Below are 27,863 nucleotides of genomic sequence, written 5' to 3'. Positions count from 1 at the left end.
AATACAATCCACCTGTGTGTAATCAAGTCTATAAATGCACCTGCACTGTGATAGTCTCAGGGGTCCGTTAAAAGCGCAGAGAGCATCATGAAGAACAAGGAACACACCAGGCAGGTCCGAGATACTGTTGTGAAGAAGTTTAAAGCCGGATTTGGATACAAAAAGATTTCCCAAGCTTTAAACATCCCAAGGAGCACTGTGCAAGCGATAATATTGAAATGGAAGGAGTATCAGACCACTGCAAATCTACCAAGACCTGGCCGTCCCTCTAAACTTTCAGCTCATACAAGGAGAAGACTGATCAGAGATGCAGCCAAGAGGCCCATGATCACTCTGGATGAACTTCAGAGATCTACAGCTGAGGTGGGAGACTCTGTCCATAGGACAACAATCAGTCGTATATTGCACAAATCTGGCCTTTATGGAAGAGTGGCAAGAAGAAAGAAATTTCTTAAAGATATCCATAAAAAGTGTCGTTTAAAGTTTGCCACAAGCCACCTGGGAGACACACCAAACATGTGGAAGAAGGTGCTCTGGTCAGATGAAACCAAAATTGAACTTTTTGGCAACAATGCAAAACGTTATGTTTGGCGTAAAAGCAACACAGCTGAACACACCATCCCCACTGTCAAACATGGTGGTGGCAGCATCATGGTTTGGGCCTGCTTTTCTTCAGCAGGGACAGGGAAGATGGTTAAAATTGATGGGAAGATGGATGGAGCCAAATACAGGACCATTCTGGAAGAAAACCTGATGGAGTCTGCAAAAGACCTGAGACTGGGACGGAGATTTGTCTTCCAACAAGACAATGATCCAAAACATAAAGCAAAATCTACAATGGAATGGTTCAAAAATAAACATATCCAGGTGTTAGAATGGCCAAGTCAAAGTCCAGACCTGAATCCAATCGAGAAACTGTGGAAAGAACTGAAAACTGCTGTTTCCAAATGCTCTCCATCCAACCTCACTGAGCTCGAGCTGTTTTGCAAGGAGGAATGGGAAAAAATGTCAGTCTCTCGATGTGCAAAACTGATAGAGACATACCCCAAGCGACTTACAGCTGTAATCGCAGCAAAAGGTGGCGCTACAAAGTATTAACTTAAGGGGGCTGATTAATTTTGCACGCCCAATTTTTCAGTTTTTGATTTGTTAAAAAAGTTTGAAATATCCAATAAATGTCGTTCCACTTCATGATTGTGTCCCACTTGTTGTTGATTCTTCACAAAAAAATACAGTTTTATATCTTTATGTTTGAAGCCTGAAATGTGGCAAAAGGTCGCAAAGTTCAAGGGGGCCGAATACTTTCTCAAGGCATTGTACCAGCTCCTCGTATCGGCCGGGCTAGAGTGGGCATCGAGCCAGGTGCCATGAAGCCGGCTCTACGCATCTGGTCTCCAGTGCGTATCCTTGGGCCGGCTTACATGGCACCAGCCTTACGCAGTTCCCCGGTTCGCCTGCACAGCCCAGTGCGGGATATTCCACCTCGCCACACTGCCAGGGCGACCGGGAGCATTCAACCAGGTAAGGTTGGGCAGGCTCGGTGCTCAAGAGCTCCGGTGCGCTTGCACGGTCCGTTCTATCCAGTGCCACCTCCACGCACCAGCCCTCCGGTGGCAGCTCCCCGCACCAGGCTTCCTATGCGTGTCCAGAGCCCAGTACTCCCTGTTCCTCCTCCCCGCACTTGCCCGGAGGTGCGTGTCCTCGGCCCAGTACCACCAGTGCCGGCACCACACACCAGGCCTACAGTGCGCCTCGCCTGTCCAGAGCTGCTAGAGTCTCCCGCCTGTCCAGAGCTGCTAGTCTCCCGTCTGTCCTGAGCCGCCAGAGCTGCCAGTCTGCAAGGAGCCGCCAGAGCCGCCAGTCTGCAAGGAGCAGCCAGTCTGCAAGGAGCCGTCAGAGCCGTCAGTCTGCAAGGAACCGCCAGAGCCGCCAGTCTGCAAGGAGCCGCCATTCATCCAGGAACCGCCAGAGCCGCCATTCATCCAGGAGCCGCCAGAGCCGCCATTCAGCCAGGAGCCGCCAGAGCCGCCATTCAGCCAGGATCCGCCAGAGCCGCCAGGATCCGCCAGAGCCGCCAGGATCCGCCAGAGCCGCCAGGATCCGCCAGAGCCGCCAGTCAGCCAGGATCCGCCAGAGTCGCCGGTCAGCCAGGATCCGCCAGAGTCGCCAGTCAGCCAGGATCCACCAGAGCCGCCATTCAGCCAGGATCCGCCAGAGCCGTCAGTCAGTCAGAAGCTGCCAGAGTCGCCAGTCAGCCAGGAGCGACCGGGAGCATTCAACCAGGTAAGGTTGGGCAGGCTCGGTGCTCAAGAGCTCCGGTGCGCTTGCATGGTCCGTTCTATCCAGTGCCACCTCCACGCACCAGCCCTCCGGTGGCAGCACCCCGCACCAGGCTTCCTATGCGTGTCCAGAGCCCAGTACTCCCTGTTCCTCCTCCCCGCACTCGCCCGGAGGTGCGTGTCCTCGGCCCAGTACCACCAGTGCCGGCACCACACACCAGGCCTACAGTGCGCCTCGCCTGTCCAGAGCTGCTAGAGTCTCCCGCCTGTCCAGAGCTGCTAGTCTCCCGTCTGTCCTGAGCCGCCAGAGCTGCCAGTCTGCAAGGAGCCGCCAGAGCCGCCAGTCTGCAAGGAGCAGCCAGTCTGCAAGGAGCCGCCAGAGCCGCCAGTCTGCAAGGAACCGCCAGAGCCGCCAGTCTGCAAGGAGCCGCCATTCATCCAGGAACCGCCAGAGCCGCCATTCATCCAGGAGCCGCCAAAGCCGCCATTGAGCCAGGATCCGCCAGAGCCGCCAGGATCCGCCAGAGCCGCCAGTCAGCCAGGATCCGCCAGAGTCGCCGGTCAGCCAGGATCCGCCAGAGTCGCCAGTCAGCCAGGATCCGCCAGAGCCGCCATTCAGCCAGGATCCGACAGAGCCGTCAGTCAGTCAGGAGCTGCCAGAGTCGCCAGTCAGCCAGGATCCGCCAGAGCCGTCAGTCAGTCAGAAGCTGCCAGAGCCGTCAGTCAGTCAGAAGCTGCCAGAGCCGTCAACCAGCCTGAGCTACCCCTCAGTTCTGAGCTACCCCTTAGTCCTGAGCTACCTCAGTCCGGAGCTGCCCCTCAGTCCAGTGGGGCCATTTAGTAGGGTTGCCAATCCTAGGTCGGCGGCGAGGGTCGCCGTTCCTAGGAAGAGACTAAAGCGGACTAAGACTATGGTGGAGTGGGGTCCACGTCCCGCACCAGAGCCGCCACCGTGGACAGACTCCCACCCAGACCCTCCCCTATGGATTTAGGTGTGCGGCCAAGAGTCCGCACCTTTGGGGGGGGGGGGGCTTCTATCACGCCCTGGCCTTAGTTATCTTTGTTTTCTTTATTATTTTGGATAGGTCAGGGTGTGACATGGGGGATTTATGTGTTTTGACTTGTCTAGGGGTTTTTGTAAGTTTATGGGGCTGTGCCTTTCTAGGTGTTTATGTAAGTTTATGGTTGCCTAGATTGGTTCTCAATTAGAGGCAGGTGTTTATCGTTGTCTCTGATTGGGAACCATATTTAGGCAGCCATATTCTTTGGGTGATTTGTGGGTGATTGTTTCCTGTGTCTGTGCCACACAGGACTGTTTCGTTGCCAGTTCACTTTGTTATTTTGTATATGTGTTGATGTTCAGTTTTTCACATTAAAAACCATGGACACTTACCACGCCGGGTATTGGTCCGATCCTTGTTACACCTCTTCAGAGGAAGAGGAGGAAATCTGCCGTGACACTTGGAACCAAAGCACAAGGAACAATATACTGTGAGTTTCTATTGAAGAACCATAGCACAACGAACAATATACAGTAAGTCTCGAAGAACCATAGCACAATAAACAATATACAGTATGTTTTTTTATTGAAGAACCGTAGGACAATGAACAATATACTGTACTTTTAAATGTTTTAATTTTTTTATTTAACCTTTATTTTATCAGGGAGTTATTTATCTATTTGTTGTTTTGTCACTTATTAAGCATCCTAAGTTTCCAATATTTTTATTGGTTCACTTAAAGGATTGCTGTAGATCCGTAAGTTATTTTTGTATTTTTCCTATTATTATTTATTATTCATGATAATTTTACTTCCTGACTTTTTTGAGTATTCAGCAAATATTTTTTGCAAAAGGGGCATTGAGTTTTCAATGTTGGTCAGGTACAGTGCCTTCAGAAATTATTCACACCCCTTAACCTTTTCCATATTTTGTTGTGTTACAGCCTGAATTTAAAATCGACTAAATTTAGATTTTGTGTCACTGATCTACACACAATACCCCATAATGTCAAATTGGGAATTTGGTTTATAGACATTTTTTTATAGACAGAATTCTGTAATGACTATCCAATCTCTGTACCCATACACATACAATTATCTGTAAGGTACCTTAATCGAGTAGTGAATTTCAGGCACAGATTCAAGTACAAGATCAGGTTTTCAATTCCTTATTATAGTGCCAATATTAAATTGCATTAACTGTTTTTAACAGCCTTAAATGTGATTATTTGAATATGATGATCCATCTATTAACAGCTCATTTCTCTCACACTATGTTAATGTAGACAAAACCCTGAAAAGTTTGAGCCAGACAAGTCACACTCCACAACCAAATCCCTTACATTGTGGGAAACGTAAGACTAACCAATATTACATTATTTTCCTTTGTACTCTCACTGTTCTCTACTATGCACTTGACAGGGAATGGCACCCTATTTCCTTTACAGTCACAAATGTTGATAGGGCTTTAAAAGTAGTGCATGATATAGAATCTAAAATCTAAAATATATTTTGATTTGTTTAACACTTTTTTTGGTTACTACATGATTCCATATGTTATGTCGTAGTTTTGATGTCTTCACTATTATTATACAATGTAGGAAATATTAAAAATAAAGAAAAACCCTGGAATGAGTAGGTGCATCCAAACTTTTGACTGGTACTGTATTTAAGACCAGTTTATTGTTAATTACCCATTCTGACACTGACTGTAACTCCTTGCTAAGAGTCTCAGTGAGCTCACCGGCTGTTGGTGCTGATGTGTAGAGTGTGCAATCATCAGCATACATAGTAATTAAAATTTTTGGTGGCAAATCATTTGTAAAAATAGAGAAGAGTTACAGCCCAAGGAAACCGTATTGAGGAATATCGCACTGTACATATCTGATGTTAGAAAAGCTTCCATTCAAGAATAATCTCTGAGTTATATTGGATAAGTAACTCTCCAACCATGTGATGGCAGGTGATGTAAAGCCATAACAAGTGAGTGTTTTCAATAACTAATCATGATCAATAACAGCAAGGCTACACTGAAACAGTACAGCTCCAGCTATCATCTTATTATCCATTATCTTAGCCAATCATTCGTTATCTGAGTCAGTGCAGTACAAGTTGAGTGCCCTTCCCTATATGCATGCTGAAAGTCAGTAGTTAACTCGTTCTTTAAAAAATAGCATTGCATTTGTTCAAACTTAATTCACTCCATCAGTTTAATAAGAGCAATCTGATTTGAAGTCTGTAAGAGCCAGCAAAGAGTGCTTTACTATTTTTAGGCAGTGGAATTACTTTAGCTTCCTTCCACGCCTGTGGACACACACACTCCTTTAGGCTTTGGATAAAGACATGGCAATACAGTCCGCTACTATTCTCAATAGTTTCCCATCTAGGTTATCTAAACTTGGTGGCTTATCATTATGGATGGATAACAACCATGTTTCCTCCTCTTCCACACAAACTTTACGAACTTGTGATGGTGTTAACGTACAGGGCCTCAATATTATTATAAACACAACAAAAGTCGTACACAGGAAGTATTTCAGACACCACGTTGCTGCCTCTGAGTATTACATTCTGACACCATATACAATACAATATGAATATTGGTTAGTTGCTTCTGCATGCTCTCCCCTTTTCTCTAATCTCAGCACCCAGAATCAATCAAATCAGGCAGTCATAAGAGACAACTTTTCTCTAAAGATAACCCCTTCCCAAAGCTTATGCAATAGTAAGGTGTAATGGACAGTTGTTCTAATGCCATGATTCTTAAGACAGAGGAATGTTCTCGATAATGTCATGCTGGTAGGGTGTCAATAGATGTGAGGATATCCCATTTGTTTGGTAAAATGAAAGATATCTTAATAGAAAATGACACAAGTAAAAGTGAAAGTCACCCAGTAAAATACTACTTGGGTTAAAGTCTAAAGGTATTTGGTTTTAAATATACTTAAGTATCTCAGGTAAATGTAATGGCTAAAAAAAAAGTGTAAATTATTTCAAATTCCTTATATGAATTAACCAAACCAGATGGCACCATTTTCTTTATTTACGGATAGCCAGGGGCACACTCCAACATTGAGAATGAATTTACAAGCGAATAATTTGTGTTTAGTGACTCCGCCAGAACAGAGGCAGTAGAGATGACCATGGAAATTCTCTTGATCCAGGCTGTATCACATCTGGCTGTGATTGGGAGTCCCATAGGGCAGGGCACAATTGGCCAGGCTTCATTCAGGTTTGGCCAGGGTAGGCTGTCATTGTAGATAATAATTTGTTCTTAACTGACTTGTTAAATAAAGGTTACATAATAGTTACAGTGCATTGCGAAAGTATTCGGCCCCCTTGAACTTTGCGACCTTTTGCCACATTTCAGGCTTCAAACATAAAGAGATAAAACTGTTTTTTTTTGTGAAGAATCAACAACAAGTGGGACACAATCATGAAGTGGAACGACATTTATTGGATATTTCAAACTTTTTTAACAAATCAAAAACTGAAAAATTGGGCGTGCAAAATTATTCAGCCCCATTAAGTTAATACTTTGTAGCGCCACCTTTTGCTGCGATTACAGCTGTAAGTCGCTTGGGGTATGTCTCTATCAGTTTTGCACATTGAGAGACTGACATTTTTTCCCATTCCTCCTTGCAAAACAGCTTGAGCTCAGTGAGGTTGGATGGAGAGCATTTGTGAACAGCAGTTTTGTCGTTCCACTTCATGATTGTGTCCCACTTGTTGTTGATTCTTCACAAAAAAATACAGTTTTATATCTTTATGTTTGAAGCCTGAAATGTGGCAAAAGGTTGCAAAGTTCAAGGGGGCCGAATACTTTCGCAAGGCACTGTAAATAAAGGTTAAATAAAAAATAAATTGATAAGTGTGTGAATTGGACAATTCTCCTGTCCTGTTAAGCATAAAAAATGTAACGAATACTTTTGGGTGTCATGGAAAATGTATGGAGTAAAAAGTAAATTATTTTCCTTAGGAATGTAGTGAAGTAGAAGTTGTCAAAAATATAAATAGTAAAGTAAAGTACAGCTGCTATCACATTTGAAGGTAAGACCCAGGTGCAGACAATGTCGAAGTAACAAAAGTTTATTAATTAGAACACGGGCAGGCAAAGGTCAGGCAGAGGTCAGTAATCCAGAGTAATGGGGAAAAGGTACCGGAAGGCAGGCTCAGGTCAGGCAGAGGTCGGTAATTCAGAGTAGAGGGTAAAGGTACTGGACGGCAGGCAGGCAGAAAGGACAAATATATATTTACAGGGGATAATGGGGAAGATGGGCGATACCTGGAGGAGGGTGGAGACAATCACAAAGACAGATGAAACAGGGCCTGACAGATGTCCCTGGCGGAGACCCAGCACCTCTCCTCCGGGCCATAACCCTCCCAGTCAACCAGGTACTGGAATCCCCTGCCCCGGGGTCGAACCTTCAGGAGACGCCTTACCATGTACGCCGGTTGGCCGTCGAAGAGACTTACTGAACCCCTCCCAGAGGTCCTGGTACTTCGTGGGATTGGCGGAGAGGTCCGGGGCAATTTCCAAGCCCCCAGGAAGACATCCCGAGGCAGGCAGAGCTAACTTCAGGCAATGAGTGTGGCAGAACGGACTCCAGCCCACGATGGCACCAGTAGACCAGTCAATAGAGCGATTGTGTCACCGGAGCCAAGAGAATCCCAATACCGCAGGAACCTGTGGAGACTCAACCAGCAGGAATTGGATCGTCTCGCTGTGGTTCCCCGACACTCGTAGGTTGACATGGTGGTCTGGTGGGTGACCCGGCCTATAGAACGCCTGTCCAGTGCTTTAACACCCATGGGAATGGAGAAAGGTTGAGTGGGGATGCCCAGCTCGGATGCCAAAGTAATGTCAATAAGACTCACATCGGCCCCCGAGTCGATAAATACCTAGAGAGACTTGGACTGGTTGCCCCACCGCAGGATGGCACGGAGAGGGGAGAAAGCAAGGGGAAACGAAAAATTATCTTTAAGACCCACAAGAGTACCCACTCCAACAAATGAGCTAGGTCTCTTGAAGAAGAGTTGAAGGTTGAAAGTCATGTGTCCTCCTCTTTAAAACCAAACAAATGGGATATCCTCACATCTATTGACACCCTACCAGCATGACATTATCGAGAACATTCCTCTGTCTTAAGAATTGAGCAAGTGACATGACAAGTAACATACTGCACTGATGGATTGGTTAATTATCATCTCCATACAATAGCTGTCAATGTACATGTACAGTAGCCTACATACAGGACGGCGTAATATATATTATATATATATAATACATAATATAACTTTTATATAACTTTCCATGGAAAGTTGGAGACCAACTTGATATTTGACGAGGTCCTGGACAATGTCTCTGGACAATGTGTAACTCTTTTTTCACCCCTTTTTCTCCCCAATTTCGTGGTATCCAATTGTTGTAGTAGCTACTATCTTGTCTCATCGCTACAACTCCCGTACGGGCTCGGGAGAGACGAAGGTTGAAAGTCATGCGTCCTCCGATATAAATAATTTACTTTTTACTCCATACATTTTCCATGACACCCAAAAGTATTCGTTACATTTTTTATGCTTAACAGGACAGGAGAATTGTCCAATTCACACACTTATCAATTTATTTTTTATTTAACCTTTATTTAACTATTATGTAACCTTTATTTAACAAGTCAGTTAAGAACAAATTATTATCTACAATGACAGCCTACCCTGGCCAAACCTGAATGAAGCCTGGTCAATTGTGCCCTGCCCTATGGGACTCCCAATCACAGCCAGATGTGATACAGCCTGGATCAAGAGAATTTCCATGGTCATCTCTACTGCCTCTGTTCTGGCGGAGTCACTAAACACAAATTATTCGCTTGTAAATTCATTCTCAATGTTGGAGTGTGCCCCTGGCTATCCGTAAATAAAGAAAATGGTGCCATCTGGTTTGGTTAATTCATATAAGGAATTTGAAATAATTTACACTTTTTTTCATTCTTAAGTATATTTTAGCAATTACATTTACCTGAGATACTTAAGTATATTTAAAACCAAATACCTTTAGACTTTAACCCAAGTAGTATTTTACTGGGTGACTTTCACTTTTACTTGTGTCATTTTCTATTAAGATATCTTTAATTTTACTCAAGTATGACACTTGCGTACTTTTTTTCCACCACTGCTAATAAGCAACTCATTCTAACACTGAGAAATATTGAAATGGCACCAATGATAAATTACATGACCCCCCCACCCTGGACTAGATTGACTAAAATTGAAATAGCATGACCCTCCAGGTAACCATTCTGTACATTTTTACATGGGGTAGGCCTATTTATTCTGAAGTATAGGCCTATTTAATGTTATGCATAGGTATATTCCTTCCCATTTGTTTTTTCTAAAATGTTTTACAAAGAATAAAAGCTAATATGCAACAAACGCATATGTAATCATTTGAATTATGAAATCATGTATCTCATCACTATCATCCTTCGATTTCCAACTTAAATCATCTGCGCCGCTGGTGTAATGGTATCATGGAAGATTCCCATTCTTTCGACCCGGGTTCGATTCCCGGGCGGCGCACGTTTTTTTTCTCTGGCCAAACTCCTTATCAAAATAATTTTGAAAACGGTATGGATTGAGTAATTTGTCCACCGTTACCAATGTGTTTGTTTTTATTCCGCACGAAAGCAAAGCAAACATTTCCAAAGGTCCGAGCTAAACGTTGCCAAATTGTGATCAGTCACGTGGGTTTCCCAGACGCGTGTTATTTTTGTTCATTAAAAAGTCGTAATTATTCTAAAACTAAAGATTAATCGCAGAGATTGTTTTGAAATATGATTAGTATTCGTGGTTTACTGACGCCTGCTGCTGCTGAAATGCGAAACAAATGATTTAATTATGGTCCATTCATTGCGCATGTGACGGTGGTGGACATCCCCTGATTTTCCGCCATCTTCCTCTTCGGTTGTTCAACCATTGTTCATACAAGCAAATTGTTGGTTTGCGGTCAGCGACTGGGTTGATTTGTGCGCCTTTTTATAACAACTTGTTTAAGTCTACATGAGCATTATCCAAAAGGTCACATACTTAGAAAGTGTGTGTGCATTACTCAAAATACCATAGCTACACGGATTACTCACTCAGGGCACGACCTACAAAAACATGATGATGATGATGGACGACGAACAGCCCAAAACCCTGTAAGTAGCTAACACGGGCTAGTTAGCCATATATCAATCCAGTAACGTTAGCTAGCTACTTCAAATGGGGCTGGCTACAAAGAAAGTATACTCCAGCATTTAAAAACGTCCATGTACTCATGTCTTGTCGACTGTCACGGTGTGACCATTAACGAAAAGAAAGTTGATGGTGCAATTCAATCATGTCAGTCCATGGCTCGAGCCTTCTCAGAACACATAGCTAGGTAACGTTAGCTACTAGCTCGCTAGCTAACGTTACGTTGTCTCACCAAACACATTGGTTAGCTAGATATCGTTTTAACTAGTTAGTGCATTACTTGATCATAAAAATAACGTGGTAGTGAGTTAAGTGTAGCCATGGTTCACTTGTCCATTTCAGAAATTCTAGCTAGCTACTAACTGTACTGTGTTACTAGTTAAATGTACCGGTTTGGCAGAGAAGCAAGCATTATCCGTATGTTATGGACTGATTATTAGTTTAATATGATGGCTAGCTAGGTGGCCTAACTAGCGAAGTGTTTCCCCTATATGCATTTAGCAGTGGTGTACTGCCGTTGCTAAATCGTGGCCGCCACTGTTATTAAAAAATAAATTAAAATGTATGCCTTTCTACCAGTCTCTGGGGAGGAAGATGGCCACGTCAACGACAGTCAGACAAGTTGCTTTCAGTTTAGTGGGAAGGCCAGAACTTGAAAAACCATGCTTCAAATGCAAGTGTTAGAGAAGGTTAACTTATATAACTAAGTGTATCTGTCTAGCTAGTAGTGTAGCTGAGTGCAGCCATACCACCAGACAAAGTACCCAATTGTCATACTTGAGTAACTTTCTATTAAGGTATTTATACTTTTACTCAAGTAAGTCACCCAGTAAAATAGTACTTCAGTAAAATTCAAAGTATTTGGTTCTAAATACACTTGTGTTAATCATTTCAAGTTCCTTATATTAAGCAACCCAGACTGCACAATTAAAACAATTTTTTATTTTATTTACGGATAGCCAACAAGTCAGACATAATTTACAAATGAAGCATTTGTGTTTAGTGAATCTGCCAGATCAGAGGCAGTAGGGATAACCAGGGATGTTGTCTTGTTAAGTGAGTGAATTAGACAATTTTCGTATCCTGCTAAGCATGTAACAAGTACTTTTGGGTGTCAGAGAGAATGTAAGGAGTAAAAAGTACATTATTTTTCTTTAGGAATGTTATGGAGTAAAAGTTGTCAAATGGTAAAGTGCAGATTCCTAAAGTTACTTAAGTAGTACTTTTTAAAGTACTGTTACTTAAGTACTGTACACCACTGCATATCACCCTAAAAGTTTGCTTCCCTGGACAAAGTAAACTTCCTGGAAGTTGTAACTTTCTGGTCACAAGTGCTTGTCTTTTCCCCTCTACTCCAGGTATGTAGGGAACTTGTCCAGAGATGTCACTGAGCCCCTCATCCTACAGGTTTTCACACAGATCGGACCCTGCAAGAGCTGTAAAATGATTGTTGATGTGAGTATCCCTGGGTCCTGGACCCAAGTGAGAGATTGCGATTTGTATGATTTTGATATTAGGGACGTGACACATGTAAATGTTTGCTTAATGTTTAAACTGCCATGTTTAGTTTTTTTTTTCTCCATTAAATTGAGAAATGTATTAAATTCCATGTGAATTAACCTCTAGCGTTGAGCAATCCTGTATCCGGGAGCGTAATCATAGCCTCAAGCTCATTACCATAACGCAACGTTTCTTATTCATGAAAATCGCAAATGAAATGAAATAAATATATTCAAACACAAGCTTAGCCTTTTGTTAATAACAACACTGTCATCCCAGATTTTCAAAATATGCTTTCCAACCAAAGCTACACAAGCATTTGTGTAAGAGTATTGATAGCATAGCATTAAACCTAGCATTCAGCAGGCAACATTTTCACAAAAACAAGAAAAGCATTCAAATAAAATAATTTACCTTTGAAGAACTTCGGATGTTTTCAATGACGAGACTCTTAGTTAGATAGCAAGTGTTCATTTTTTCCCAAAAATATTATTTGTGTATACGAAATAGCTCTGTTTTTGTTCATCACGTTTGACAAAAAAAAAGACCGGAAAATGCAGTCACTTACAACGCCAAACTTTTTTCCAAATTAGCTCCATAATATCGACAGAAACATGGCAAACGTTGTTTTAGAATCAATCCTCAAGGTGTTTTTCACATATCTATTCGATAATCTATCAGTGCTGGCAGTTCTCATCAGAGGCAAACGGAAAAATACTGCAGCTGGAGATTATGCAATAATTGCGACGGAGGACACCACCTGGTAGATGTAGTCTCTTATGGTCAATCTTCCAATGATATGCCTACAAATACGTCACAATGCTGCAGACACCTTGGGGAAAATGTGGAAAACGTAAGCTGACTCCTAGCTCCTTCACAGCCATATAAGGAGTCATTGCCATGAGGCGGTTTCAAAAAATGCGTCACTTCCTGATTGGATTTTTATCTGGGTTTTTTCTGTAATATCAGTTCTGTGGCACTCACAGACAATATCTTTGTCGTTTTGGAAACGTCAGTGTTTTCTTTCCAAAGCTGTCAATTATATGCATAGTCAAGCATCTTTTCGTGACAAAATATCTTGTTTAAAACGGGAACGTTTTTCATCCAAAAATTAAAATGGCGCCCCCTATATCCAAAAAGTAAACAATCCAAGATATGGTCAGATTCCGTACCATTCCATATGACCTCTATGGAGGCAATGAAGTTATATCTACTTGACAATGGCGCTCCCCTTACTGCTGTCCCCCACCCACTCAGTAACGATCGTAGTTACCCCTTTGATGTGTATGAACACACAGGTGTGATCATTCTACAGTAGTCCCTGCAGCATATACTCAAACCAGTGTAATTAGAACACTTCATTAGATAGTTAGTTACGATTGACTCAACAGTTAGTGTTCGAGCAGGCCATAATATTTTTCTCACCGAAATATTTGGCACAAACAGTCTTTACAACATTATGTCCTCGATGTGAGCAGATAATTTTTGGTTGCAATGTTCAGACATTCACAGAAGTAGAAGCAGCATAACAAAATTCTCATCCAAATCTGGAAATGTAGCCCTATCTCTGAGTAGTGAGCTAACACAAGCGGTCATATTTAGCAGCTTTCGGCTGATAGAAACCAGTTACTATTTACAATTCATCACATCACGGGTGAGCTCACCAGTGATTGAAATAATTGAGCAAAACACTTTCTAAATGTTAGAAACCAGTTACTATTTACAATTCATCACATCATGGGTGAGCTCACCAGTGATTGAAATAATTGAGTAAAACACTTTCTAAACGTTAGAAACCAGTTACTATTTACAATTCATCACATCATGGGTGAGCTCACCAGTGATTGAAATAATTGAGTAAAACACTTTCTAAACGTCGAAAGTAATCTGACGGCGGGTAGTTTGTGTGTGCCACAGTGTTTGTTTTTCTGCATCAACCAAAGATGAGGTGATGAGTTGGGTCTGTTTTCTGTATGCATATTGAAGGGGGGGTGGTGACTACCATCAGTTACTTCCGTTACCGTAGCATCTTTGGTCTGACAGATGTTTGTGACACCCCGAATGGATTGAATGATGTAAACACACATAGCCAGCAAATAGTTTAGCATTAGCTCATCATAATCAGTTCAACCTTCCCAGAAATATTTTGCTCACTTCATACACTCACTGGACTGTTTATTAGCCACCCCGTTCACGAAAACAGATCGCTCCTGCAGACAGTCACATGGCCATGGCTTGCCTAAAGCAGGCAGAGAGGCATTCAGTTACTGTTCAATTGAATGTTAGAATGGGGAAAAACAAGTGCCCTAAGCGTGGTTTGATTGTCTGTACCAGACGCGCTGGATTCAGTATCTCAGAAACGTATGCCCTCTACTGGGCTTTTCACAAACGACAGTGTCGATAGTTTACTGAGAATGGTGTGACGAACAAAACATGTGGGTCCTGTGGGTGAAAACAACTCGTTGATGATCGGTCGCAGGAGAATGGCAAGAATCGTATGAGCTAACAGGTGGGCCACGAACAGACAAGGAACGGTGCAGAAAAAGCATCTTGGAACGCACAAATCGTCGATCCTTGTCACTGATAGGCTATTGCAGCAGACTACCAAATGGGGGTCTGACCCCTTACTAATGGGTGTACCTAATAAACTGACCAGTGAGTGTCATTGCATTCCGATTCTTGTATAGTCTATGATTTGTCACCAGTACTTCAAAATGTGAATAAAACAGTAAATAATTCAAATATTACCACACAAACCATTTTCTGATAGTGATTTATTGATTCAAATGGTCTGTGCCTGTATTATGATAGTGGTGACTTGTTGCCACAGATGGTTTGTTTACGTTTCTACCTCTGTGGCTAGATAGAAGTTTGTTGCCCTAATTACTAGTGGTCGCGTCTTGTGGTCGCATCGGGGGCAACAGTTGTTGATGACTGTAACTAAGCCTAACTCTTTCCTTAACCTTGTTCTCTTAACTTCCTACATTAATTCTCATAACCTGCTGTGTTAGTTCTAACTTGCCATATTAATAATTCTAACCATAATGTAAACAATCAATCTGTGGAAATAAGTAATCAGTTTCACCACACTGGCAACCAATAACATCACCCCGACACTCAACGTGGCACCATTCAGTGTTATGTATGTACCTAGTGGGCTAAGCTGTAGCATTAGCAATGCCTTTCAAATGGAGACAACTCACAACTGTGGAAATTCAGGAGATTTTTGTAAATTCTGACAGTTATTCTGAGGTATCAGACCCTGACAGTGAGGAGCTGCCCCCAACCTTGTGGCCATTGAGAACCCAGACCACCGACAAAGTCCCAGGTCCCTCTTAAGATGCTGGTAGTGAAGCCATTTCACCCCTCCTGGCCCTGCTGTTGGCGTTGAGTCCCAGTCTGGAGTGCAAAGCCCCTTGCAATCTCCCTCTGAGGCAGAGTGCTTCAAGCTGTTTCTGACAGGGACATAGTGGAGGACACCAATCGCTAGGCCGTGGCGCTACAGGGGAAGAGGGAGCCACAGGGAAGGTGGACCACCTGATGGGAGAGCGAAAGATCAAACCAGACAATATGCTTGACTATAATTGCAAAATGGGGGCACTGCATAAAGGTGGATATGATAAACAGCTTTGTGGCATGCGCTCTTAAAAACCACCAATTTGTATGAGATAATTTCCATCTGATCGACACTGCTATCTTCAATGGCCACAGTTGACCACCAGCTAACAAGTGAGATAATTATTGAACATGTTTTTTTCAAATCAAATTGATTTATATAGCCCTTCTTACATCAGCTGATATCTCAAAATACTGTACAGAAACCCAGCCAAAAATCCCAAACAGCAAGCAATGTAGAAGCACGGTGGCTAGGAAAAACTCCCTAGAAAGACCCCTGCAAAGTAGTCAACTGGGTGGTGTTTCCTATAGCCTCAATGGCACTGCCCATGGTTTTACAAATGCTATAATGGCACAGATTAGTCCTTAATCTCTATGGCTGTGTGTTTCTCAATGTTCTCAGTGGTCAGTACAAGAGACTTCATGTCCCACTTCTCATCAATGTAATAATGACTCATTGCAATGATGAATGACAGCATGTTCAGATGTCCAACAATCTCTTCTTAACGCCATCTATGGGGTTTGAGAGCTCACGCTTTGTTCTTGCAGAGCAATCGTGATGTGATTTCTTTACCCAGGCCATCATGGTTTTTCCACATTCCATGTTGTAATCTTGTTCTAGATATGCCATCGGGTATTGAAGCCAACACCCTCAACCATTGACAATGGCTGCATTTGAACTGCAATCATTTATGTAGTCAGAGCTGTGGTATTCTCACGCTGTCCCTTATCGCACTTATTTTGTGCGACGCTGTCTTGTCTGTTGGGGGCCTGTGTTGCTGCCAGCAACGGTTTGGCTTCCACCCTTTTCAGATGGTTAAATATTGCATCTGTACTAGCATTACTGTGCCTCTGTTCCACGTCAACGTTTACATTTCACCACCTAAATGTATTGCCTGCCGTACAGGACATTTTTCCAACTTAACATCAGACGTGCAGAGTGCTTTATATTTGTGAGAAATAATTTGAAAGATGTATATCTAACATTAGAGCATTTGTTTTTGGTTAGGGATTTTTTGTTAACTATCCCAATTTAGTTCAAATGTTCACTCTTAATCGGAAGATGTTTATGGTAATGGTAACTGTCTGACAAGTACATGTGGTTAACAGACAATGTTTTGGACTCTTTGTAGCCTAACTCTTGTTGTCCTCTTACAGACTGCAGGCAATGACCCATACTGTTTTGTGGAGTTCTATGAGCACAGGCATGCTGCTGCATCACTGGCTGCCATGAATGGACGGAAAATTATGGGTAAGGTAAGCTATCGTATCTAAAGGGTGAGTTGGGATGGGTGGGTTGTTGTCGCAGAAGTTTGACCAACCAGTAGGCCTAAATTATGAGAGCATTATCTGAGTCGGGCAGCGACTATCTCACCAAAGTTGAAATGACACATTTCTGAATTGCTTTGTAAAGTGACGATGGCTTATTTCGATTTATATAAATGAGACTAATAGATGTGATCTGATTTAAAATAATGACTTAACCTGCAAAGTTGGTTCCAATGCTGATTACCTGACATGTCCATGTATAATGTCTGATTCCGTTTCTTCAGATATAGAGTGCGCTAGGTCTGTTGTATGGACATCAAATGCATTCTCTCTTAGTGGTTGATTTGACTATAGCTTAGATATTTAAAATATGTTCTTGACCGATCAGTTTTATTTTGGAAACCACTATCTTTTCAAGGGAAATGGGCCCTTTCCTCATCCAAAGGAATCCACAGTAACTGTGTATTACATAGTCCTTGGCAATAGCCAACTAAAACAATTTCTGTACCTTTTCTAGACCCACAGCTTCACAACAAATATCGGTCCTAACCTCAGCAGAAATATATTCAGTGCAAATTATGTTATCCTCAACAGGTAATGAAGGACCATTTGAAGAGTAATACAAGTTGATAATGTCACTGGTTTGTAAGTCCTTTGTTACTTGGACCTTTTATTCCGTTGTTTATGTTCCAGTTTGAGTGCTCAGGTGTTCTGTGTTCTGTTCTCTGCTCATCACTGCACTCAGAGATTCACACTGTGTTTGGTCATGGCTGGCTCATTTCTTTCACACACAAAGCACCACACTGAGGTAGTAATACTGTATCTAAATGACATAAATGTACCCTACCTGGCTTGTTTTCTCTCTTCCCTTCTCTCTTTAGGAGGTTAAAGTCAACTGGGCCACAACACCAAGCAGTCAGAAAAAAGACACAAGCAGTAAGTGCCTAGCTACCTTTTCAGTCAGTTCCATAGAAAACCTTAGTGAGGGTTCCTCTGAGAATGTGGTAATTTTAAATTGACATTTTAGTCAATTAGCAGATGCTGTTATCCGGAGACTTCCATATTTCTATGGTGTGGAAGACCATAGAGCTGTGGTAGTCCCCCCCGAAATAAAAACAAGCCAATTCTTGATTTCTTCAGAAAGTGCTATTCAGCAAGGAGTCACAGTAGTCATATCTCCTGTCCTTCAACAGATCATTTCCATGTCTTTGTTGGAGACCTCAGCCCAGAAATCACCACAGATGATGTAAAAGTGGCCTTTGGTCCATTTGGGAGGATATCGTAAGTACCTCAATGTTTGTGCTCTGTTGATCTCACAAGATTAGTAAGTCACTCATGAGTTAATAATAATAATACATTGGATGGCTTGATATCACACATGACTCTTTAGGACATATCAGACAGTAGTTTGTTTGTATGATCACCTTACTCCTTCGTATTGAGTAAAGTGTGTTTCTCCTCAGGGATGCTCGTGTGGTCAAAGATGTGGCGACGGGGAAGTCTAAAGGCTATGGCTTTGTCTCTTTCTTCAACAAGTGGGTAAGCGTTATAGCTGGATGAAATCACTTACATAGAGGATTTAGTCATAACTGAAGGGGTTCCTGTATATGTAGTCATAACATTATCCTTTGGTATTGGGTGTGTCGATGGGTCATGTGATTTACCGTAATTTCTGGACTATTAAGCGCACCTAAATATAAGCCGCACCCACTGAATTATTAAAAAATATGTATTTTGTACATAAATAAGCTGCACATGTCTATAAGCCGCAGGTGCCTACCGGTACATTGAAACAAAACACGGCTTGTAACAAAAATAAATAGGCTTTAACGAAACACGGCTTGTAACAAAAAAATAAAAAATAGCAGTACACAGTAGCCTACCAAGAAAGTCATTGGTCACTATCTTCCTCCTCCTGTGCACTGAAACCACTGAAGTCATCTCCTTCGTTGTCGGCGTTGAATAGCCTCAGAATTGCTTCATCCGATGTTGGATCGTTTTCATTATCGCTCTCATCACTTTCATCTGGAGGCAAATTCCCCGCTGAGCTCATGCTGCCCTCTTCAACACGCCCTCTTCGAAACCCGTTGATGATAGTGGATTTTTTGACAATGCTCCACGCTGTCAGGACCCACTGGCAGACTTGACCATAAGTTGCTCTTCGCATGCGGCCCGTTTTAGTGAAGGATTTCTCCCCACTTGTCATCCAAGCCTCCCACTGAACACGGAGCGCCACCTTAAATGCACGATTTACACTGATGTCGAGTGGCTGCAAATACTTTGGGCCATCTGCTTTTCTTCCCTCTGAAAGCTTTTGTTGTCTTATTGCACTGAGTCAGTTCCTCACGCTGCTGTTTCCAACGTCTTATCATCGACTCATTAAGGCCAAGCTCCCGTGCAGCAGCTCTATTTCCTTTTCCAACAGCCAGATCGATCGCCTTCCACTTTGAAAGGTGCATCATATGCATTTCTCTGTGTCTTTGCCATGATGAGGGTGACAAAATGACTACTGTAATCAGAATGATGGGAAGTTTGAGCGCGCTCGATTTACGTCACATTATGTGACGGTGCTCAGTTTTTTGGCGGCATGAATCTTGTGAAAGCGGGAAAAATCCATAAATTAGCCGCGTCATTGTATTAACCGCGAGGTTCAAAGCGTGGGAATAAAGTAGCGGCTTATAGTCCGGAAATTACGGTAAAATCTGTTGCTACCAACAGGATGCAGAAAACGCCATTCAGCAGATGGGTGGTCAATGGCTAGGCGGCAGACAGATCAGGACCAACTGGGCCACTAGAAAGCCCCCAGCTCCTAAAACCACCTATGAAAGTGAGTCCAGACAAGATAGGCTTTCCAGCCAATTTGCTATTGAGCAGAAATGGTTGGTTTTATCTTACCATAATTTTTTTTACATCTATTTTGTCCTCAAAAACTGGTTAAGTGCAGATAAAAATTGTATACATTTTATTATATTTTATGTCCCTCTGATCCTCTTTTGTTGAATGGCAATGCATTTATTCACTCTAAATGCCTACACACTACCCTGTTTCCAAAAGCAAACACGAAGCACCTGTCCTTTGATGAGGTTGTGAACCAGTCCAGCCCCAGTAACTGCACTGTGTACTGTGGAGGAGTCGGCACTGGTCTAACAGGTCAGTAGTCTGTTATTGAAGTGGTCACTTCCAGTGTGTGTGAGAGAAACTAACACAGGTCTTTGACATGTCTCCCTCCTGTTTTCTAGAACAATTGATGAGACAGACCTTCTCCCCCTTTGGACAAATCATGGAAATCCGTGTGTTCCCAGACAAAGGATACTCTTTTGTGCGGTATGTCATGATCAAATCACTAAACAGACCCCTGACAAACATTTAGTATCCTTGAAATACACTGCTCAAAAAAATAAAGGAACACTAAAATAACACATCCTAGATCTGAATGAATGAAATATTCTTATTAAATACTTTTTTTCTTTACATAGTTGAATGTCCTGACAACAAAATCACACAAAAACTATCAATGGAAATCAAATTTATCAAACCATGGCGGTCTGGATTTGGAGTCACACTCAAAATTAATGTGGAAAACCACACTACAGGCTGATCCAACTTTGATGTAATGTCCTTAAAACAAGTCAAAATTAGGCTCAGTGGTGTGTGTGGCCGCCAAGTGCCTGTATGACCTCCCTACAATGCCTGGGCATGCTCCTGATGAGGTGGCGGATGGTCTCCTGAGGGATCTCCTCCCAGACCTGGACTAAAGCATCCACCAACTCCTGGACAGTCTGTGGTGCAATGTGGCGTTGGATGGAGCGAGACATGATGTCCCAGATGTACTCAATTGGATTCAGGTCTGGGGAACCGGCGGGCCAGTCCATAGCATCAATGCCTTCCTCTTGCAGGAACTGCTGACACACTCCAGCCACATGAGGTTTAGCATTGTCTTGCATTAGGAGGAACCCAGGGCCAACCGCACCAGCATATGGTCTCACAAGGGGTCTGAGGATCTCATCTCGGTACCTAATGGCAGTCAGGCTACCTCTGGCGAGCACATGGAGGGCTGTGCGGCCCCCCAAAGAAATGCCACCCCACACCATGACTGACCCACCGCCAAACCGGTCATGCTGGAGGATGTTGCAGGCAGCAGAACGTTCTCCACGGCATCTCCAGACTCTGTCACGTCTGTCACATGCTCAGTGTGAACCTGCTTTCATCTGTGAAGAGCACAGGGCGCCAGTGGCGAATTTGCCAATCTTGGTGTTCTCTGGCAAATGCCAAACGTCCTGCACGGTGTTGGGCTGTAAGCACAACCCCCACCTGTGGACGTCGGGCCCTCATACCACCCTCATGGAGTCTGTTTCTGACCGTTTGAGCAGACACATGCACATTTGTGGCCTGCTGGAGGTCATTTTGCAGGGCTCTGGCAGTGCTCCTCCTACTCCTCCTTGCACAAAGGCGGAGGTAGCGGTCCTGCTGCTGGGTTGTTGCCCTCCTACGGCCTCCTCCACATCTCCTGATGTACTGGCCTGTCTCCTGGTAGCGCCTCCATGCTCTGGACACTACGCTGACAGACACAGCATACCTTCTTGCCACAGCTTGCATTGATGTGCCATCCTGGATGAGCTGCACTACCTGAGCCACTTGTGTGGGTTGTAGACTCCGTCTCATGCTACCACTAGAGCAAAAGCACCGCCAGCATTCAAAAGTGACCGAAACATCAGCCAGGAAGCATAGGAACTGAGAAGTGGTCTGTGGTCACCACCTGTAGAACTACTCCTTTATTGGGGGTGTCTTGCTAATTGCCTATAATTTCCACCTGTTGTCTATTCCATTTGCACAACAGCATGTGAAATGTATTGTCAATCAGTGTTGCTTCCTAAGTGGACAGTTTGATTTCACAGAAGTGTGATGGACTTGGAGTTACATTGTGTTGTTTAAGTGTTCCCTTTATTTTTTGAGCAGTGTATAATTTCCGCATATGTTTCTCAGTACCTTGCAATCATTATTTTTTACGCCTCTCCTTTGTGCAGTTTTACCTCTCACGAGGGAGCAGCCCATGCCATTGTGTCTGTGAATGGGACTTCGATAGAGGGCCATATGGTGAAGTGTTATTGGGGTAAAGAGACCACAGACATGATGAGTCCTATGCAGCAGGTGCAACAAGTTCCCCAGGTATGAAACCACAGCCAGAGGCTTCCCCCTCATCGACACCACTTAAACACACACTCTTACACTGTTGTCATCTCTCCCCTACGACAGAACAAAGTGGGCTTTGCGGCCCAGCCCTACGGCCAGTATGCCCAGTGGTACGGCAATGCCCAGCAAATTGGCCAGTACGTCCCCAACGGGTGGCAGGTACCCACCTATGGGGTTTACGGCCAGGCCCAGGCCTGGAACCAGCAGGGTTTTAAGTAAGTACATAAGGACATCAGCAGGGCTCCCTTTTCTTCCAGCAACCATGGCTGCAGCTGAGTGTTTTGAGTTTCCTTGGGCTTCCCAAGGGCAGCTAGGCTCTAGCTCAGTTGCCTGCAGCTTTGGCCAGGAGAAGGAGCCATAATGTCCTTCAACCTCCCCTCTCCACCGTATCCAGCTTACGAGGACAATGACAAAACACATTAAAAAAATATAGATAACATCATTTTCATCCATTTGATTTTTTAAAATAAAATGAGCACTAATGAATGCCCTTTTTGGCCTTTCAAATTGGCCACAGTTCTGGGTCGAATTGGACTTGTCTCTGATATGAGTGTCTACTCAATGAACTAAATAGTCCCAGACAGTGAGTAAAGTGGGATTGTTGAAACACAAACGGGACCTCCTGCCCTCTGAAGCTTCTCCCAGTGCAGAGGGATACATCATTTTATTGTGCACGTGTTACATCCACTGTATTCATTTTTTTGTTGTGACATTTTTTGTTTTGTTGCTGTATGAACTTTCATTTGCCATCCAAAATTTGAATATAATTTTTTCTCCTGAAGAGTTTAAGTACATTGCTACTTGAAATGGGGTGTTGTATGAATTTGTTTAGATTATAGCTACATTTGAAATATCACGAGTCATTTTCTTGTCTCAAATTGATAATGAGGTTTGAGTGCTGCATAAGACTAAATCCTGTTTTAACTGCTTGTATAGCAACAGAAACAGAGTATATCACAGCAGTTATGTAATATGATTGTTTTGTTCACTTGTTTTAAAAAAAAATCTAATCTAATGAACCAAAGAATGCAGTAACTTGGAATCATTTGTTGAAAGTTTTAGTTTTAGAAATAGATGTCCTTGTATAGAAATTGCAATTATATATTGCCTTCATGAAGTATTCATATCCCTTCACTTATTCCACGTTGTTACAGCCTGAATTCATAATGGAATACGCTTTTTCTCTCAACCATCTACACACAATACCCCATAATGTTTGTGCTCATTTAAAAAATTTAAAAATAAAGTTAATTAATTGAAATACAGAAATATAATTTACATAAGTGTTCACACCCCTGAGTCTATACTTTGTAGAAACACCTTTGCCATCAATTACAGCTGAGTTGTCTTGTGCAAAGGTGAAAAACATACCCATCTGGATTTGGGAATTTTTTCCCCATTCCTTGCAGATTTTCTCAAGCTCTTAAGTTAGATGGGGAGCTGCGGTGAACAGCAATCTTCAAGTCATTCAACAGATTTTCAATGGGATTCAAGTCTGAGCTTTGACTGGGCCACTCAATAACATTCTTGTTCTGAAGCCATTCCAGAGTTGCTTTGGCTATATGCTTAGGGTCATTGTCCTGTTGGAACATACATTTTCGCCACAGTTAAGTTGTTTGCACTCTGAAACAGGTTCTCATTGACGATTTGCCTGTATTTGGCTCCATTAATTGTTCCCTCTATCCTTTCCAGTTGATGTTCCCTCCCCCAGGACTGATGCACAGAAAAAATATCTGCCTGCGCAAAAAAAGCACTAGATTAAACTTCACTCAACTTTATGGAGTTTTCCCTGTTAACACTCAACATTTCCCTTTACTGTGGGAATTGTGATCGAATCAACACTATTAGCCACTTTCAATGCAACATCCTGAAACAAAATAAACTATGCAAGCTATTTTGTTGTTGGCCAAACGCATTGGAGTAGGATTCTATTGCATTGACAGGCACAACTCAGGCCTGTAATCTACACAGACCGCTGCGCCATAACCAATCAGCTGCAGTAGGGCTATATGAAAATAGATCATTGCCATATATGGATCTGTGCCTTTCTATTGGAACTGGACTGTTAACAGAATGAGCGGTCGTGAGTAAATGCCCTTTTTTGAGATCAAAGCGAGAGCTACATGTAGCGACATGCACATTTGTTCATATCCTTTGCTAGTTAGTGAGTTATTAGCCAAGTTCTAGATAATATGTAGTCAGCAATAGGAGAGTGATTGCTTCCTACGAGAGCGCACAACGTGTGCGTTTCTAGTCATCTTTGAAAAATGAGTCCGGTAAAGGGCTTTTCTTTTGTCTTAAAGGGGCAGTGTTGTATTTTGAGACCGGCTTGAATAAGCTAAGTTGCCAATAGGCAGAGGATGTTATAATTTGACTGTTTCTCTGTAATAATGGTATGGAAATAATGATGTGTTTTATTTTGTAAAGGGGTTTCTTGCATCAAACACATTTTCAGTCACCTTGTCTGAAGGAATAGTGGATGAACAGGTTTAATGTCTAGTCGTGCATGTTTTTTTTTCCAAAGTTATGGAATGTAGGTCTACATTGAACACCACAAATTGGCTGCTACTTTAGGCTGAACAATAGAACAGCTATTTCCATGTTAAAATGTTATGGGATGCCTTTTCCATTTTATGGTAGGCTTACATTATAATCAAATAGCCACGGAAGCCTACTTGACCACTTAGTTTTAACTTAGAGGCTACATACAGCCTGTTCACATTAAACGTGCGCCAGAATTTTCACAACAGACCTGAAATTTGCTCAGTGCTGAAATCTTTGAGGGAACATGGCTCCCTCCCAGGCCCTGCCGCTGAAAAGTGTCCCCCATTGCATGATGCTGCCACCACCATCCTTCACGGTATTGATGGTGCGAGACGGGTAATGAGCTCTGCCTCGTTTTCTCCAGACATGGCGCTTTGCATACAGGCTAATTCTTGTCTCTTCAGACCAGTCTTTTGCGTTTATGATCTCTCTTCACATGCCTTTTTGCAAACTCCAGTTGTGCCTTTTTCTCAGGACTGGCTTCTGTCAGGTTACTCCCGTAAAGCCCAGATTGGGGAAGTGCTGTAGAGACCATTGTCGTGGCAGGTTCTTCCATCTCAGCCAAGGAGCTCTGTAGTTCTGTCAGTCATCATTGCGTTCTTGGTTACCCCCCGGACTAAGGTCCTTCTTGACCGTTTGGTTGGACGGCCAACTCTAGCCAGAGTCTGTTTTTTTTCATTTCCCAATAATGGACACCACTGTGCTCTTGGAAACTTTCAACACTGTAGAAATGGCTTTATACCCTTCCCCAGATATATGCCTCATCACAATTCTATCTATTTGGAGTGCCATAGCAAAGGGGTGTGAATACTTATGTAAATGCAATATTTTCTATACATTTGCAAAAAATTCTAAAAACATGTTTTTAACTTGTCATTATTGTGTGTAGATGGGTAAAAAAAGTAATCAATTTAATCCATTTTTAATTTGGGTTGTAACAACGTGAAATAAATCAAGGGATGTGAATATTTTACAAAGGCACTGTACTTACATTTTATTTGTATGTAAATGTCTGATTTGTTTGAGCGCCCATGAAAATATTGATGATATAGTAGACTACCTAGAACAATAGTTGAAGTTTAATCCTAAAATAAATCTCAGCCTGAGCTACATGTTCTCCTACTTGTTACTATATTGAGCTTATCTGTGACTGTTTTCAATACACAATGTGCTGACTGACCAAATGTTAACTTTTCCATTCAGGTATTTGTTGCATAATGGATGTTGCTAAAGATTTGACTAGGAATAACAAAAGTCATGAATGGGGTTTAGGCATGAAATGATAAACATGTTTCCCTTTGTAGTGGTACAGGATTCAGGGAAAAAGTGTGAAATTCAACTCGGCCAAATTTAAATGCAGCTGGTCCTGCTTCAGCCGCGCTCTGCAACATTGACCAATTTCAGCAGCTTTGTTTGATGCGAGGAGTCAAAAGATGTATTTATTTTAAGTAAATCTCCACCGCAGTGGATTGTGACTAATTTTAAACACTGAGCCTATGCTCTGTCCGCATACCCACTCCCACAAGTACCATATCTTCGCCCTGTTACCATTTTCAATTCCTACCATATTCTCTGTTGTCTTAGATTTTGGTTTATCCTCCGACACACCCTGACCTTTGTTCTCTCATCCTCTCCTCAGCTGGCTCTTGCTCAGTTTGGTGTGTTCTCTGGTTGTGTCCCAAATGGCACCATATCCCCTATATAAGTCCACTACATTTTACCTGGTCCCTGGACAAAAGTTATGCACTATAAAGGGAATAGGGTACCATTTGAGACGAAGCCTCTGTCTTGCCCCTGTCGCCGCCTCTTTTCTAACCTGCTGGCATTTTCTCTCTTTCCCGTTTTGCAGTCACTTACCGGCCAGTGCTGGGTGGACAGGTGTGAGTGCCCTCAGTAACGGTGGGGTTATGGAAGCTACACAGGGATTGAATGGGAGTATGTTAGCAAACCAGGCCGGTATGGGAGCCACTGGATACCCCACACACTGATAGGGGGATAGTCAACTCTTTACTGGCTACTGGAGCATCACCGGGATCTGTGTTATATCCCATCCACTTGTGTCAGACTAAGACTTGTTGGTACATGGAATTTGAAGTGGAAGTTGACCTCTACTAAAGCCAATGAAACTGATTTCATGGGAGGTTAAGGGGAGCCATGGAGAACTGGAATAAACTACACAGGTATTATGCTGCCCTTGTGTTAGACAGACGACATGGGCAGGATGGTACTATTTTTTAAGTGAACTGTAAATGTAATATAATTGTTAAGGAGACACTTGGATTTGTGCATTTGTTGATTTGTTTAGTGTCTCGAACTGCTACCATTTTCATAAGGACTCTTGAACAGTCAACATAATGTGGTTGTGATTTTTTTTTTTTTTTTTTAAAGATGAATAATCCATTTTGAGTTTGATGCAATGAATCATGTAAAAAGTAATGGAAGTAATCTAAATTTGTTTTTTTTCTTATTTTGATTTCAATTAAACCAATTGCAGGGATAGATGCCACTGCTTTTTTTCTGTAAGGGCAGACACATTGCACAGTATTCTATATATTTTTTTTATTATTCCAAGAGGATTTCTTTTTTTCATTAAATTTTTTCCCCTGTATTTCGTTTGGGAGGCCTCAATTTGCTTCATGTGTAAATAACCATACATATATTTCAAACTGTATAAAGGAAAATGCAAATGTTCACAATGGGAGTTTGGTGCTTTTTGTTTTGATAACTGGAGAAATTCAACATTGTTAGTAGCAACACTATCAAGTGCATACCCATGGTAACTGGCACAGTGATGCATGGACTTCTGGGAAGGGAAAAGGGCATTGCTATGCAGTGCATAAATTCACTCAATTTTGACTTTGAATACTAATTCTGTACATAAATGGAGTTTTCTGCCATTTTCTATGAAGTAAGATCAGTATTTTTTATGGAAAAACCTGAACCAGAAATGCTAATCAGAAATGTGAATTTAGACATGTTTTAATACCAGACCCATTGTGTTGCCTTAGAATTGAACGGACACAATATCATTCAGATTAGGCAGTGTCTACAGACAATTTCTGACCTTTTTTTAGTTTTGAAAAAACCCTCCACTGGGGGTTTGGTAATGTTTCTGCTACTATATTTGTTCTTGCTTTGTCCAATTAAAAGGCTGATGTGCATATAATAAACCATTTTCTGTGTCCATTGTGATTCATTGACGATTGGAAAATATTTCTACACTTTATCTTCAT

General features: G+C 42.4%; 1 protein-coding gene and 1 non-coding gene across 2 annotated transcripts; both read left to right on the top strand.

The window, feature by feature from the left end:
- The first annotated feature begins 9,784 nt into the window (after window positions 1-9,784).
- Window positions 9,785-9,855, top strand: trnag-ccc. The gene has a single exon. It is a non-coding gene; the product is annotated as a tRNA-Gly (tRNA).
- Window positions 9,856-10,114: 259 nt separating this feature from the next.
- LOC110525876 (nucleolysin TIA-1) lies at window positions 10,115-27,812 on the top strand. The gene is made up of 12 exons (XM_021606355.2): window positions 10,115-10,475; window positions 11,871-11,967; window positions 16,786-16,884; window positions 17,778-17,832; window positions 18,090-18,177; window positions 18,360-18,435; window positions 19,615-19,723; window positions 19,951-20,046; window positions 20,136-20,220; window positions 21,921-22,062; window positions 22,150-22,301; window positions 26,480-27,812. Exons 1-12 carry the CDS (start codon window positions 10,438-10,440, stop codon window positions 26,616-26,618), a joined length of 1,176 nt encoding a protein of 391 aa, XP_021462030.1. The 5' UTR covers window positions 10,115-10,437; the 3' UTR covers window positions 26,619-27,812.
- The last annotated feature ends 51 nt before the right edge of the window (window positions 27,813-27,863 follow it).

The sequence above is a fragment of the Oncorhynchus mykiss genome, chromosome 6, assembly GCF_013265735.2.
Source record: "Oncorhynchus mykiss isolate Arlee chromosome 6, USDA_OmykA_1.1, whole genome shotgun sequence".
In the NCBI taxonomy this organism is placed as follows: domain Eukaryota; kingdom Metazoa; phylum Chordata; class Actinopteri; order Salmoniformes; family Salmonidae; genus Oncorhynchus; species Oncorhynchus mykiss.
Note: the sequence above shows the minus strand (reverse complement) of the source record. Positions and strands in the feature narration are given on the sequence as shown.